This window comes from Aptenodytes forsteri, unplaced genomic scaffold, assembly GCF_000699145.1.
Source record: "Aptenodytes forsteri isolate BGI_AS27 unplaced genomic scaffold, ASM69914v1 Scaffold55, whole genome shotgun sequence".
Classification (NCBI taxonomy): Eukaryota; Metazoa; Chordata; class Aves; order Sphenisciformes; family Spheniscidae; genus Aptenodytes; species Aptenodytes forsteri.
In genome coordinates, this window is record NW_008796063.1 from 989,242 (window position 1) to 1,003,011 (window position 13,770).

Below are 13,770 nucleotides of genomic sequence, written 5' to 3' on the forward strand. Positions count from 1 at the left end.
GTGGCTCAAACGGCCTTCTGCCAGACTGGCATCTTGCTGTGCACACTGGAAAGCACAAACTGATTTCCAGCTTCAAAGGACATTCAATTCAGATTATTGCAAGTGATTGCTAACTAACACCATTCTCAAAACACCAGCTGATGGAAACCTGGATAGGTTTTGTAGCAGTGCACGTTAGCAGTAACTGCCTCTGGATAAAGGTGAAGCAGGTGCCTGCTGCACAGAAGCACAGCGGGAATCGGCTCCATACAGACTGGAAGTTAAACACAGAACATGCATGACCAACACTCGGGGGTAGTCACTGTGGCAAAGCGGCCAGAAATGCTTCCTTTGCTGTGACAGACAGCAGTAATTTCTAATGCACATTTCACTGAAGGTGCTCGGGAGTTGTTTCCCACTCTTTAAGAAAAAAAGGCTTTTTTAAACTCCCTTTGGAAGACTCAGTAAGAAACCACTCCGAAGCGATGCCCTCCTCTTTTCTCAGTAGGATTAAGGCAAATTTATGAAACTGAAGTAACATTAGAAAATGGCTTAAAGGGGGAAGAGGGAAGAAATGAGATCGAAATAACATTTATTCTCCTTCCAGTCATCTCGGAAGCATTAGGGAAAGCCAACAGGAAGGTTCAGAAGAAGAACCCTTAGCACAGTCCCTGGGAAAGCCCAGGGGTCAGTCACAAGAAAGCACACCACACTGGTAGTTAGCAGTTCTCATTTATAAAATCAGTTTTCTCTGGGGAAAAAACACCAAACAGAAATCCAGTCACAACAGATAATTCGATGTCTGACAGCTTAGTCATTTGAAATCTGAATTTTAACTTCAAGGTTACCCTTTGTTACTGATATCGGGTCCTCCCCATTACACAAATAAACTAATTTCTCACCTTCAATTCCATTTCCTTTGCTATTGCGTAAAACTCTCACTTTGGAGAGGAAGGCTAAAATACATTTCCATGATTCTAGTCAACCTTTATTGGAACAGTCTTCTTGTTAGCAAATCTAGCAGAAACTAAGTGAGTTCCCAAGGAATTAAATCCTTTCCACTGCAGCAGATCTTACCCGCAATGAGCTATAGCTCACAGTAGAGAGCTCTGTGGAAGACTGTGCCAATGAGCAGTTTTCCCTTGTAGACGGATGCCACCGAGCTTCCCTGCAGCACAGAGCCGTTGTCGGCGTAGATGCGCATCACCGCAGGCTCCTCTGAGAGGATGTTCTGGATGCACAGGACCTGCCGGAGGAATGGGATACATCTGCTGAAACGGCTGCGGGTGAAAGTCCTTCACGGATGGAGGGAACATCAGTATGTTAACTTAAACAAATTAGTTAGGCTGATCAGCTGCTGGTAACTGCAACCAAGTGATTCCTGTGATAGGGTCACAATTTCTGCTTCAGTGAAGCACAGTCCCTGAAGACTGGTTATTTTTTTAAGTGGGTGTGCAATGGAAACTCCGCCTCAGTAAGTCATCCCCAGCACTAGGCATGTGCACAGTTTTTTCCAGCCTGAGTTACTTAGTATCTTCTTATTTTCATGCTTTTTCCAGACAGAGTAAACAACTGCCTAGTACCATAAATCTACTGCTATTGAACATGATAATTTTGAAAAGTGTCTTATGGGAAGCTTCAGACAAGGCTGAAATCAAACGGACGCCAACCAGCCACCTGCACTCGCAGCCACTAGCGCACTGATGCCAGTACCTCATTGATTTCAGAAGGAAAGAAGAATTACAGTGTCACCTACTGATGAACCACACTTGTACAGATAAATCATTCCAGTGGGAACGTTTCTGGTCATGCTTTGCACTCAGTCAATTATGTTTTTGTTTGGCAAAGAGGTGCTGGCTCGGTAATTAACACAGTTCATCAAAATCTGATTGCGTGGCCACAGGTGCACAGAAAGCAGCCCGATGAGTCCAGAATGACTGAGCTACTGGGTGGAAATTACTCAGTTGTCTCCTAAGGATCTGAATAGGTGTTTGTCAGTGAGTATACGCTGTTCAGGCTTTCCACTTGAGAGCAGAAGCTATAAGCTGGAAGCCAGCTCGGTCTTTGGTTTCACAAAGGCTGGCCAGGCTCTTCTCTACGTAATGCAGAGTTAAGTTATACCAGGGCGATTTGAACAGAGCAACTTTCTGGCACAGACATAGCCAAGAGACCAGTGACGTCTCCCAAAAGGCACCTCAGAGGCAGGCAGATTTTCAGGATCGTTGTAGAACAGCTTCATCCCATTGGGATGACATCCTATCCAGATGTCTCCAGTGTGAGGGTCAATAGACAAGTTGTCAACCAGAGTGTCCAGCTGCAGCGTCTATCCATCACAGAGGAAAAAGAAGAAAAAGAGAGAAGTTAAAGCAATCAGAAGTCCTGGAAGCAAACTATAAATATCAATAGACTTGTCCAAGACCCTCATCTGACATAACTGATTTTTTAAAAAATATTTTCTCCCCCAGTGCTGTTTTTCTTTTCCTCCAGTGTGCTTCATCCCCTCCTCTGTGCCGTGAGAAACCTCTTTGCTGCTCTGAGCTTCCCCCATCGGCTGCATTCACACCTACGCTCGTGTTGATTACTTCAGTGCTTTGTGGACTGACCCACACTGACTGAGGCAGACTTCCACTGTGGCTCTACAGCACGCCTGAGAACCCCTCTCTGGTTGCTGGTGTGAGGGTGGAAGACCTGAAGCTCTGTAACGGGGCGCACAGCACCTCTGCAAAACCATGGCAGGAGCCATCCAGACCAGAACTTCACGCATGATCAGGTTGAAATCTCAAGCATTCCTGGGGACTAATCTGTCCAAAAATCATATATGCCTCTTTTTTTGGAACAGCAGCACCTTACCTTCACATGGGTTAAATTCCAATTAGCATGTTTTTCCATAACATGGACATTATGATCAAATACATCTGCAACATAGATGTACCTTCAAAAGAAAGCACCTCTTAGCAATGTGTATGAGTAAGCAGACACCAAAAACAGTCCGTTCCCCCTGTGCAAGCCCAGCTCTTCCCAGGAGGAATGCCAGCTCGCAGTTCTCAGCAATAGACATTGCAAGCAGGCCACAGGGCACTGAATTGAATGAAGCCAACCTGCTGAGATGCTAATGTAGCTTCTACTCTGCCAGTTCTTCCATTACAACACTGAAGCAGGCCTTGGACCGTGAGATTGACAAATAGGCTTTTTTTTTAAGATCACCTGTCTACACTATGGGACTGGTTAATTCAGTCGTACAGACTTTAAGACTGTAGAGCATTCCCCGCTTGCGAAATCCTGCCCCGTTACTCCTTGCAAGCAATAAACACAAACTTCTGTATCGGCTGGTTAAAATGCAACAACCTTTGATCTTATTGCATATAAACTACCACACAAAGCAGCAAACATTGGCTCTAGTTAAAGACCGGGACACATGACTTCTGTTCTACAAACCTTCTGTATCGCTTACATTGTACAGGTAGCACCTTGCCTTACATGAGCCAGTTTAGACACTTGACCACAGAGGTACCGCATGTACAAATTAGGATTTCAGGATTCTTTTGTGTGATCAAACAAAACCTAAGGCAAGGAGAAACTTACTTTCTGTTGGGTGAAGTGTTAATTCCATTGGCTGAATAAAACCCAGCTGCTACTTCTTTAACTTCTTTTGGACTGTAGTAAACAACATTTGACCAAGTTAAACCCAAGAACATCTCCAAGAACATCAAGATGAAGTCGGAGAAGTAGTGGTCATTGGTAGCGTAGAAGCTGTCTGGTCCCATAGCTACTATATCATTCACACTAAAAAAATAAAAAGAGAGGGAGAAAGATAAATAAAGGAATGAAATGAGAGGTATGAAGGAGCATTGTAGGACTGCCCAGAATCCAGCCAGGACACGGTCATCCCATAGACATAAAGGGGCTGCAATTACAGATGGTACTTCAGATAGATACCGAATTATTTAGGCCCTTTTTACTTCTATTTTCTTTTACACGAGCCAGGATTGTGCAGTGCTGAGACCTGAACAGGACCATAGGGCATCAGCTAGGGACCTGGCTACCTGTCCATAAGTCCATGGAAATTTTTCTCTCTTTTGATTACATTCAACTGGAAACCAGAGAACATGTCGGAGTTGTGACAACTTTATCTCTCAGGCTCTGTTTATCTTACAATCATTTTGCAGTAGGATAGATCAAGAAAATTTTGTGCTTGCAACAAAAAAAAAAGAAAAAGCTAAAAGTATGTTTATTTTTACAGTGTAGCAAATTCAGAATAATAGAATATCTGAAGATTCATATCTGCGTTGACCTGAGAGTGGGTTACATGAGAGATGGACAAATGGATGCCAAGCTAATCCACTGGCATCAATCAAAGCAGCACTTAAGACCGATTTAGTGATACAACTATTAAAAATCTCATTTACAGAAGAGATGGGAGAAACACAGTTTTTGATTACACAGATAAGGAATCAATAAGAGAAACAGGAAAGCTGATTAAAGAGAAAATATCTCATGTTAATAATACCCTAAAACCAAAATCATCCTACTTTGCATTTTACCAAAGCAGCCTGTTCTTCTGGGGAAAGACGGTATTTGGCTCCAATACCTTGTCAGAAGGTCGTGTCGAATGGTTTTCAGGTGTACAAGAGAATTGTCATCTTCTAGAAATTTAAACAATTCTACTGTGCTCTTCTGGTGGGGGTGGTTCACAACAAAGAGGTACACGGTGTTGTCTTAAAAAAGAAATGGAAACAGCTGAATTCTCTGCAACAGTTTGCGTGGCTGAGCACCCACAGCTCTGAAGCAGCCCCTAGTACAGAGTACATGTTGGGTTTGGTGCATTTGTCTCACGGCTCTTCAGAGACAGAAGGACGAGTACCAAAGTAATGCAGGGTGCCACTGCAACTGGATCCAGATCTCCAGCTACTCTTCTCCAGGGCTCGCTCTACAGGGAACTGCTGTATAAACTACATTTTTGCTATTTCTACCAAGGAAGAAAGAAATCATGGCTTCATTCTTGTGCCCAAGCCACTGGGTTTTGCAATCTGATGTGCTATAGTGACTGGTTGCGTGAAATAGCCACAGCCCACTGGGAAGGAGGGCTTGTAGCCCAGCCAGTTTGGGCACTTTGGTTTATTTACCGCATCCCCTGAGAAAGCTGAAGGAGCATCCTTCTGTTCTCTGTGTAAGGCTGCAGTCCTTCTTCCCACCCCTTCTGGTGAGACCCTGAATTAGCCACCACTGATTTCTCCAACACCTTCCCTTAAAGGGTGACTGTATGGGTACGCAGGTCAAGCTGCAGCAGTGGTTCTCTTTCTCTTAATATTTGCAGACTTTTAATCGCCCTGCTAAAATCCCCAGTGAAAGGACAGGGAAAAAGAGGCAGGAGGGCATGAAGGGCATTTTATTGGTAGGCAGTGGTTCTCTTTCTCTTAATATTTGCAGACTTTTAATCGCCCTGCTAAAATCCCCAGTGAAAGGACAGGGAAAAAGAGAGGCAGGAGAGCATGAAGGGCATTTTATTGGTAGTCAGAGCCTGACATAGGAGAACATGTCTTGGAGAGGAGAACATGGCTTGGCCACACAATACCAGAGATTTTGGTAATTTACAGAGATTTGATAATTTACTGTTTAGCCACAAAAGTCTCCATTCTGGTCAGTCAGTGAAGCATGAGTCTCCTCAAAACCCTTGACCCGAGGGTGAGACATGTAAATTGGTAAAATGAACTTTGTGTGGTTTTCAACTCCTCAAACTTTTCCCATGTTTTCTTTCCTTTCAATATATAGGACATCCTTCTGTCTCAGACAGCCTGAGATTATGTGCAAAGGTGTTTGCTTTAGCAGCTGACATTTAGAAAAGAGCCCCAAAAATATAAAAAGCCTGAAAACCTTTTTCTCTCCCAGCAAGCGCAGGCTATTGGGTGTGCAATGCAAGGCTGCAAAGGGATTTCTGTTTGTGCTCTTTAGGCTGAGATTTGCCACCACCTCGAGTTAAAGATCTCTTTACCTCTGTCTACATAGGTGCTGATTCCATGAGGGTTAAACGATGCCAGATCAAACCCTCGGCTGATTCTCAGTTCCACTGCTCTGGGATTGTCTTCATTCAAATCCATCAAAAATATTTCACCTGCCTTGTCTGGTGCAAGGCTCTTTATTCCTGGATATTTCAAGCCCTGTAAAATCAAAACATAAGAAAATAATTCCTGGATAAAAGGTAAAGGGCAGCATCACAGGGCTGAAAACGCTGGAGCCTTGTTCGGACTTGCAAGCACACATCAGGATGTCCCTCTGCTTCAGCCCGCCATGCCACGATGGAGGTAGAGGGACCAGCTCTGCTCTCCCTGGTGAGCCCTTAATTGCAGTGCAGAGGGAGCAAGCTGCGTGGAGGGCACGAGGAGCCATGCCCAAGGCACTACCTACCACCCGGGCAGTGGCACCACCGCCACCCACTGCAGCCACCACCTGGGTGGGTGCTCCCTGTATGTCAAACCACTCTGCAAACAGACACGCCGGGGGGAACAAACTGGAAGTACGGCACCACCGAATGCATCCAACGTGGTAAAGCCACGGGGAACAGCAGCAGTGCGACGGCTCACAACTTCTGGCATGAATTTTGCAATGTTATCATTCCCTGGGTGTCCCTGGAGCACGTAGGTGAAAACCAGCTTTTGTTTTAGAAAATAATGACTAGCCATCCTGATTACAAAGAAAAGCCTGAAAACCTATGTCCTAAAAGCTTAAAAAAAAATCAGGAACAACAAAATCAACACACAAAATATGACTTTTTTTTTAAAGGTAGGCAATTAACACACCTTCTTAACAAAGGAGAGGTTTGACATTTCAACATTTCAAGGAAATAGCATGAAAGAAATTCAAGGTTATGTGGGCAGATAAGCTAGTGCAATAGGATACATGTGTCAGAGCCACCACCACCACTTCAGCGTCAAGAAGTGCACTTGCTCAAGCAGAAGGAAACGCTGGCTATTCTTACAGACCAGCCAGCCTTGTAGGAAAAAAGAGTCCATCCTGCAATTTTCACCTATGGCTTCTGTAGAAAACAGAGCCAGCCAGCCTTGTAGGAAAAAAGAGTCCATCCTGCAATTTTCACCTATGGCTTCTGTAGATAAGGAAGCAGGCAAGCCCCTGCATGGGGAGGGGGCGTGGGCACTTACGGAGCTGATGAAAGCCAGTCCATTGGGAAGTATGTCAATGTCTTCTGAACCAGTTTCTGCAAGACAGAGATGAACAGGGTTTTTCAGATGACGTTAAATATTTCCCATCGAAAAACCTCCTTTTTAGTACAATTCCAGCTCTCATGAATGTCCCTTTCTGATATGACTGCACAAGTGATGAAGTTCAGCGGAAAAATTTGCATCGCATTAAAAGTGGTAGCAGAAGGCAGCAGCACACCAGGTTAGGAAATAGTACTGGGGTTCACCTCTTTCAGGGGGCTTAGGGGTGCCCCCACGGTGGCCGGGCAGTCTCCTGCCCAGCTTTGTGTGCCCCAGGGTGGCGTGGGATGAATCACCCGCTTTTGACAATAGTGTTCTGCAGCAAGCAATTAGCGCAGACAACGAGATTTTCAGGGCAGGACCATACCCATCACTCAGCGCGCACGCTTGCATAAGGCAGTTCTGGGAATTGTGCACACTAACTGTCCTGGTTCAGCTGGGACACTTCACTAAAATGGATTGCCAAATATTTAGTTAAAGCTCTCAAGAGACAGAGAACCTACTACATCTTTAACAGTTAAGGGCTTTAATAGTTAGACCACACTTTTAACTGTGGGTAATCATTTCCTATATTGCCAGTTCCTGTAGTTCCTGTAATATTTTTCCCTGCTAGGAAAATAAAATAAAATAAAATAATAAAATAAAATAAAATCCCTTTAGTAAGAACACTAGAGCAATTTTAGGCTTTGATCAAGCACTCTCCACAGAGCTTTTAGTCCGATGCTGAAGCATGTTTGCCATCCCACATTCTCACCGCTCCCCTGAGAAGCCTCCCCTCTCTTCTCCAAATCACCAGCACAAACAGCATTCCCCACAAGCCACTTTCCAGATGATGGCTGGATTAAACCCACCCGGGAGCATTTGCTTAAAGGAAGAAATTGTTCTGCAGGTTTTCTTTAACAGAGCCACCAACACAAAGGTTTTCCACCCAGCTTGTCCCATCTCTCTGCACCCACTCCTGCTTGGCGTAGACCACCCGTGTGACTCCACGTGGGTCACACCATCCCTGGCACCTCAGCACCTCCTCCCGAGGAAGCGCCTGCAAATTCGAGCTGGGTTTATTGTTTGCTTTTATGTAACTCCTATTTATCCTGGCACTAATTCATCCGGGCTATAATTTACCCTGGGGCCACCAAACAGCCCTTGTGGGGAGGAACCAGATCCCCAAATTCACCCGTCCAGGCAAGTTCCTCCCCAGCTCAGCCCAGGGGAGACGGGGTGGCACAACTTCCCCCAGAGGGAAAGGGGGCAGGGCCAGGGCCAGCTCCTCCTCAGCCTCAGCAAGCCCCTGCTCCACCCCATTACACTAATGAGCAGAGCATCCCTGCCTTCTGAGGAGCAAAAGGTCTGAAGACGCATTTTGGGGAGAGCCAGCCCGTTACCCCACCTCCTGGGTTTTGTTCTGAATTTCGACAGTGTTCAGGCAGGAGGCAGACATCTGCACTGATGTGCCCAGAAACATTTAGAGCCTGTGTTTTCCAACTAAAATTTTGAATTTGGATTTTTCAGCTTGGCTCACGCCTTGGTTTAAGCAAGAAGCTCCTTGGTCTCTCCAAGTCTGGGTTCATTTGTAAAATGGGGTTAGCAGCGATTCCCCACTTCCCGGGATTGCTGCATAGATAACATAAATAAATGCGGAGAGGCTCAATTACCATGGTGATGTGAGCTGGACAGACAGCTTTTGCTAGCAGAGCATGCTGGCGAGTGAACAAACAGAGATATAATCATTTATCGCTACTGAATTAGCGAGGCTGCCAAGCAGAAAGATGAGCAGGCTAATTGGGAGTGGATAATTAAAAAGTACAAGTTTCTGGTGGAAGGAGCATAATGAGAGCCCTGCACGCAACTACTTTGAAAGAAACTGCCCAGCAAAGCACATTTTGGCCACTTCTCAGCCAGGTCCTGATACGTGTGGAAGAGAGTGAGCACTGTTGGAAGAGCAGTGAAATGCTGATTCAGCGTGATCCTGCTGAGCCGGCACCACCGAGGCAACGAGGAGGGGATGGAGACACACAGCCGGATGCAGGGAAGCTCCCGGGCTCTCCTGAGAGACCCCGTTTTATGAGGGCTCTGTGCTGTTGTCACAGGCACCGTATGGGACAGGACAGTTAGGAACTGATTTATTAGGGATCAGTTACCTCCACTACATTGCTTAATTGTATCACCGAGCCCAGCTTGTCCATGGGATTATCTGAATAAGTAGCATTTTAAAAAAAATCAAAGATACCAAGAAAAATTACTGTCTACCCTAAAAAAGTTATATTTTTTGTTCTTTATTTTATCTTAGTATGATGTATCCCGCAGATGCATCCAACACAAAAAAAAAACCCACCTGGATTTCATGTCCAAAAGCAAGTGACTATTTCGCCTGTATCCCATGAATTGTTCCAAGATGCGAGTATTTCTAGCAATTTCTATAGTAGCTTCTTGAACTTCAGGAATTAGTTCAGGACATATGGTTAGTTTATTATAAACTAGTAACGTGATTAGACACTCATATAATTCAGAAGATACTGTTTATTCTACAAATATAACCTTTCCTACATATCTGTGAATGAGGTTTAGGACAAGCTGCAGGTTTTTATTGGTTTGTTCAATGTTTGCGTCTGTGCTTACATTGCACAATATTTGAAAAGCAGAATAGATCAAAGTCTTAAAAAAAAGAGAGAGACACAGAAAGGATGAAATTGTGCAGAAAGAAAAGGGTCCACTAGAGAATTTTTCCATTTACTCTGAGTTTGCTTCCTTTACTACGGGTGCATCGCTTTTAACGTCATTACAATAGACTGTACCAGATGCCTGTTCTTCTATGTACAGAATGGATAGTTCAAGATTATTTTGTTTAGAGCTGATCCAGCTCACTACCTATGTCCCACTTAAGAGGTCAGAAGGACTGTTTTAAAGATTAAAATAGACAGATTGTTTATTCAACTTTACCATAGCATTTTAAAGGAAAAAGGCCCAGGAGGACGAAGATATCCATGTAGAATGAAATCCTTACACAAAGTCACCCACAGGAGCAACCTTACAGATCTGAGTACAGCAAAACCCCTGGTCTGAATAGTGCTACCTAGGCAGCATCTAGACGTTAGGGCTCCTTGGTCTCTCTGAGTAATATAACCCCCCCAGTCATATTAAATTAATTTTGGAAGACATTTGCGTGAACATGCCAACTATTAAGTTTGCACAAATCCTTTGTTATTTCTCTTTCTGCTACATCGGACCTGCTGAATTAATTTTTGGCATTTTAATTTTTCTAAAGTGCAGCAAACGAAGGGACAGTGTTACGGGAGCACAGCGAGAAGCAGAAATGAAGCTCTGTAAAGTGATCCACCGCCGCCTCTGAGCAGAGGCGGGTTCTCAGAATTCACCTAATCTCCATGTAAATGTCAGGCACCAAAAATGAGATATCATTTGGAAATGAAACGCAACTGTATTTGCCCCCCCACCGGCGGAGACGGGTTCTCAGAATTCACCTAATCTCCATGTAAATGTCAGGCACCAAAAATGAGATATCATTTGGAAATGAAACGCAACTGTATTTGCAATTTCCAGCTTTCCTTCTTTCCTCAACAGAGCAATCATGTTGCAAAAAGCCTTAGTGATGTGCTTAAAAGAATTACTCAGTAATTATTTTTATATGAATCACCATCAAACAAGCATTACTGAGAGTCTTGTATGAGTAAATTACAGCTCTGTCTAGAAGACCTGGAAATGCAATTTCTTCTGCACATAACCTCAGGCAAAGGAACTCTGCACATGCTCATTCATGGCAGTAATTTGACTTTACAAAGATGTTTGATTCCTGACACAGGGAAGAAGCAAGATTTATGAAATCAACACAGTGACTCAGCAAGCTCAAAGGCAAGGCTCTTAAGCTCATCCAATGACTTTTTACGCATGCAAAATCCAGGCAAATTTCAACAGAATTCAAGGCATTTCTGAAAATACTAAGGAGAAAACTCCCAGCCATTAAGCCTGTATTAAGTTTAAAAATTATAATTTGGGGGAAAGGGAGACACAAAAAAGCGATCAATTTTAAAGCTCTCCTTTTTATGCTCTGGTTATCCTAAAGGGAGAGTAAAAACAAGACAGCAACATTGCCATGTGCTAAACACATGACCCAAAGTACAAAGTCAACATTTCAGCCACTCTGTTAAACCTCTTCGCAAACCAGACTAGGATGACAAATATGACCCCTTGCTCTTTGAAACCACACAGCCGAATTGCGCAACCGCACCGAGCTCCTGCCTGCGCGGTTACCAGCCCGCTTGTAAATCTCCGCAAAATGAAGCGCTAAGGCAGGCCATCCCGGCTGGCATTTAGCAGCCGCTCCTTCGCCACATGCCTGTGGCCTTCTCCCAAAGCTTCCACCCTTGCAGCACATCCTGTCTTCAAGGTGACAGGTACCTACAGCTGACAGCCACCTGTAGGTACCCGCCTGCAGAGCCAGCACACCCTCGTCTAAAAGCCAAATAATTACCTAAGTGGCTGAGCAAAGGAGGAGTGTTTGCAAGTTAGTCGTTTTCAAGAAAAGGAACAGAAACATTAAATACTAAAGGCAAAAAGTGTTATACCAAACTAGCTAGTTTTTCAGTATAATTTTCTTCCTGCGGCTTCTCCCTACCTCAAAGTCCAAGTAACATATGAAAGTCAAATTAGCACTTTGTTTTCAGGATCAGGCTTGGAAGCTGGCTTTAAGAAGCAGTTTCAAAATAAGGCTGAACAAAAGCAATACTCTCAGTTATTTTGAGCACGTACCGATCCCTTTAATGAGCCGGCAGTTTGGGAGGGTTACTGGGGCTATTTCCCGTGAAGCATTCAGTCTGTTCCTGCAAGAGGAAAGAAGAGGGTTAACAACACACAGCCAGTTTTAAAACAGGTAACATTCCTAGCGTAGCTTTATCTTAGTTTTATTGTCTGCCATATCGCAGTAACAAATCAGCCGTAAAATACTGAATAAGCAAAACCCAGAACTGACAACAGCAATTGCTCCAAATCACTGCGATGGTTACACACATCCAGGGATTAAGTGATCCTCCTACACTGAATGTCTTCAGGAACCTGACTTTGTTCATGAGCTTCAGGAACAAGCTTTCATGACCCACCACAGCTCAAACAATAAAATAACATAGCCACACTTTCTTCAGGTTTCAGCCACTTAAATATAGTAGCACCCCACAGTTAGGACCAGCATTTCAGATGAGGAAAGGGCGACCTTCTGCTCCAACCCACTGGCTATTTTTGGTGACCAGGCCACCAGCAGTTGCACTTTCTTCATTTCTTAGTCCGCATTCAAAAGTAGCGATGGCATTGTTGCAAGGCAGGACCACCCACTTCCTAATGACAAGCAGGGCTGGGTAGTACAATTTTCCTGTCCCTTCCTCTTCTCTCCTGCTACCCACCGAGAGCATTATCCTTCAGTAGTGCTTATTTCATTCCTGATTACCTACAAAATCCGATCTCTAGCTCACGCTTTACTGGACAAGCAGATACGGACAGGCACCTACCTACACACGAGTTTCTATTTCTCCATCTCCTCCATTCCAAGTTGTCTACAAGTCTTTATGAAAGGCACCTCACTACCAGGACTGCTGTGTTTGACCACGGTAGTCGGCAGTGCCATAAGCAAGTATGTTGTGTTTCTATGAAAAAATGTCAAGCCAGCGTACTATAATATTTCTTCCTTTCTTTTTTTTCCCCAAAAGAAAGCATTTAAACTAATGTAGTTACTCCTTTGCATGCCTATCATACACACGTGTTGAGGCTGTACTTGCTCCAACCACAGGAAATTCTGAATGCAAAGATCCCATAGCAAAACCTGGCCATGTTTATGTTATAGTTTTAGGCATAAACATAAACTAAACAGCCGTATCAGTCTATGGTATGAAAAATATGCGATACGGCTGAGCACCATGTGGTATGTCAGTCCTGCATTTTTTTAATCACTTAATTATGAATTCTAAATTGCTTCAGTGCTGTATCATTGACACAGGTTGTTAACATAAGACCAGAAAAAAAAGAAGAAAAAGGGCAAAAAGGGCAGAGGATAGCAAGGGAAAGGAGCCAAGTTAAACTCTCCCAAGTCCTCTCCCCCAGCTCAGGAGTCTGGACAGCGAATTACAGTGGCTCCCAGCCCACAGGGAGCGCACGAGAGGTATCAGCTCCCTCCTCGCCCCCCAGGATCCCTGGCACGGCCGAACCCATCGGGCCCCCAAGGCTGGCTTGGGGTGATCATGCCCAAAGTTTGCACTGCTGCCTGCTTAGGGCTTTTCCCTTTCCTATTTGCATCAGCTTTTCCTGGGCAGACTGCAAGCCACCCAGCGCCAAAAGCACAGCAGGAACTCAGCCAACAGCCAATAAGAGATGATGATATCCCGACAGCATTCCCAGGGAAACACTTCATGGGCTGGAATGAGAGTAATTCAGAAGGACACTGGTCACAAGCCTGCAGCATACTATAGAGGCTTTTCCAAAACGGGTCAGTTTTTCTAGCTCAGACAGCCTTAGCTACTAAGCCAGATGGCCTAGATAACTAACTGGCCTTACTGAAAACACAGTGGACCTGCAAACCGTG

At 44.5% G+C, this 13,770-nt stretch overlaps 1 protein-coding gene across 1 annotated transcript; it reads right to left on the reverse strand.

Moving 5' to 3' along the window:
* Positions 1 to 949: 949 nt before the first annotated feature.
* Positions 950 to 13,400, reverse strand: LOC103904960 (serum paraoxonase/arylesterase 2). Its single transcript, XM_019473940.1, has 10 exons — positions 13,346 to 13,400; positions 12,171 to 12,306; positions 11,955 to 12,025; positions 7,134 to 7,189; positions 5,969 to 6,134; positions 4,568 to 4,694; positions 3,562 to 3,762; positions 2,830 to 2,911; positions 2,174 to 2,302; positions 950 to 1,225 (listed from the first exon to the last, which is right to left on the reverse strand). The coding sequence occupies exons 1-10, from the start codon at positions 13,398 to 13,400 to the stop codon at positions 1,067 to 1,069; spliced, it is 1,182 nt and encodes a 393-aa protein (XP_019329485.1). The 3' UTR covers positions 950 to 1,066.
* Between the last annotated feature and the right edge of the window lie 370 nt (positions 13,401 to 13,770).

Bases quoted from the DNA above. Each gene is read 5' to 3' on its own strand.
- LOC103904960 (XM_019473940.1), bottom strand. From the start codon at position 13,400: ATGGGTTCGGCCGTGCCAGGGATCCTGGGGGGCGAGGAGGGAGCTGAT. The intron at 12,307-13,345 runs GTGCGCTCCCTG...TTATTGTTTGAG, and splicing joins GGAGGGAGCTGATACCTCTC to CTGTGGTGGGTCATGAAAGC. The intron at 12,026-12,170 runs GTTCTGGGTTTT...TTCCTCTTGCAG, and splicing joins TGGAGCAATTGCTGTTGTCA to GAACAGACTGAATGCTTCAC.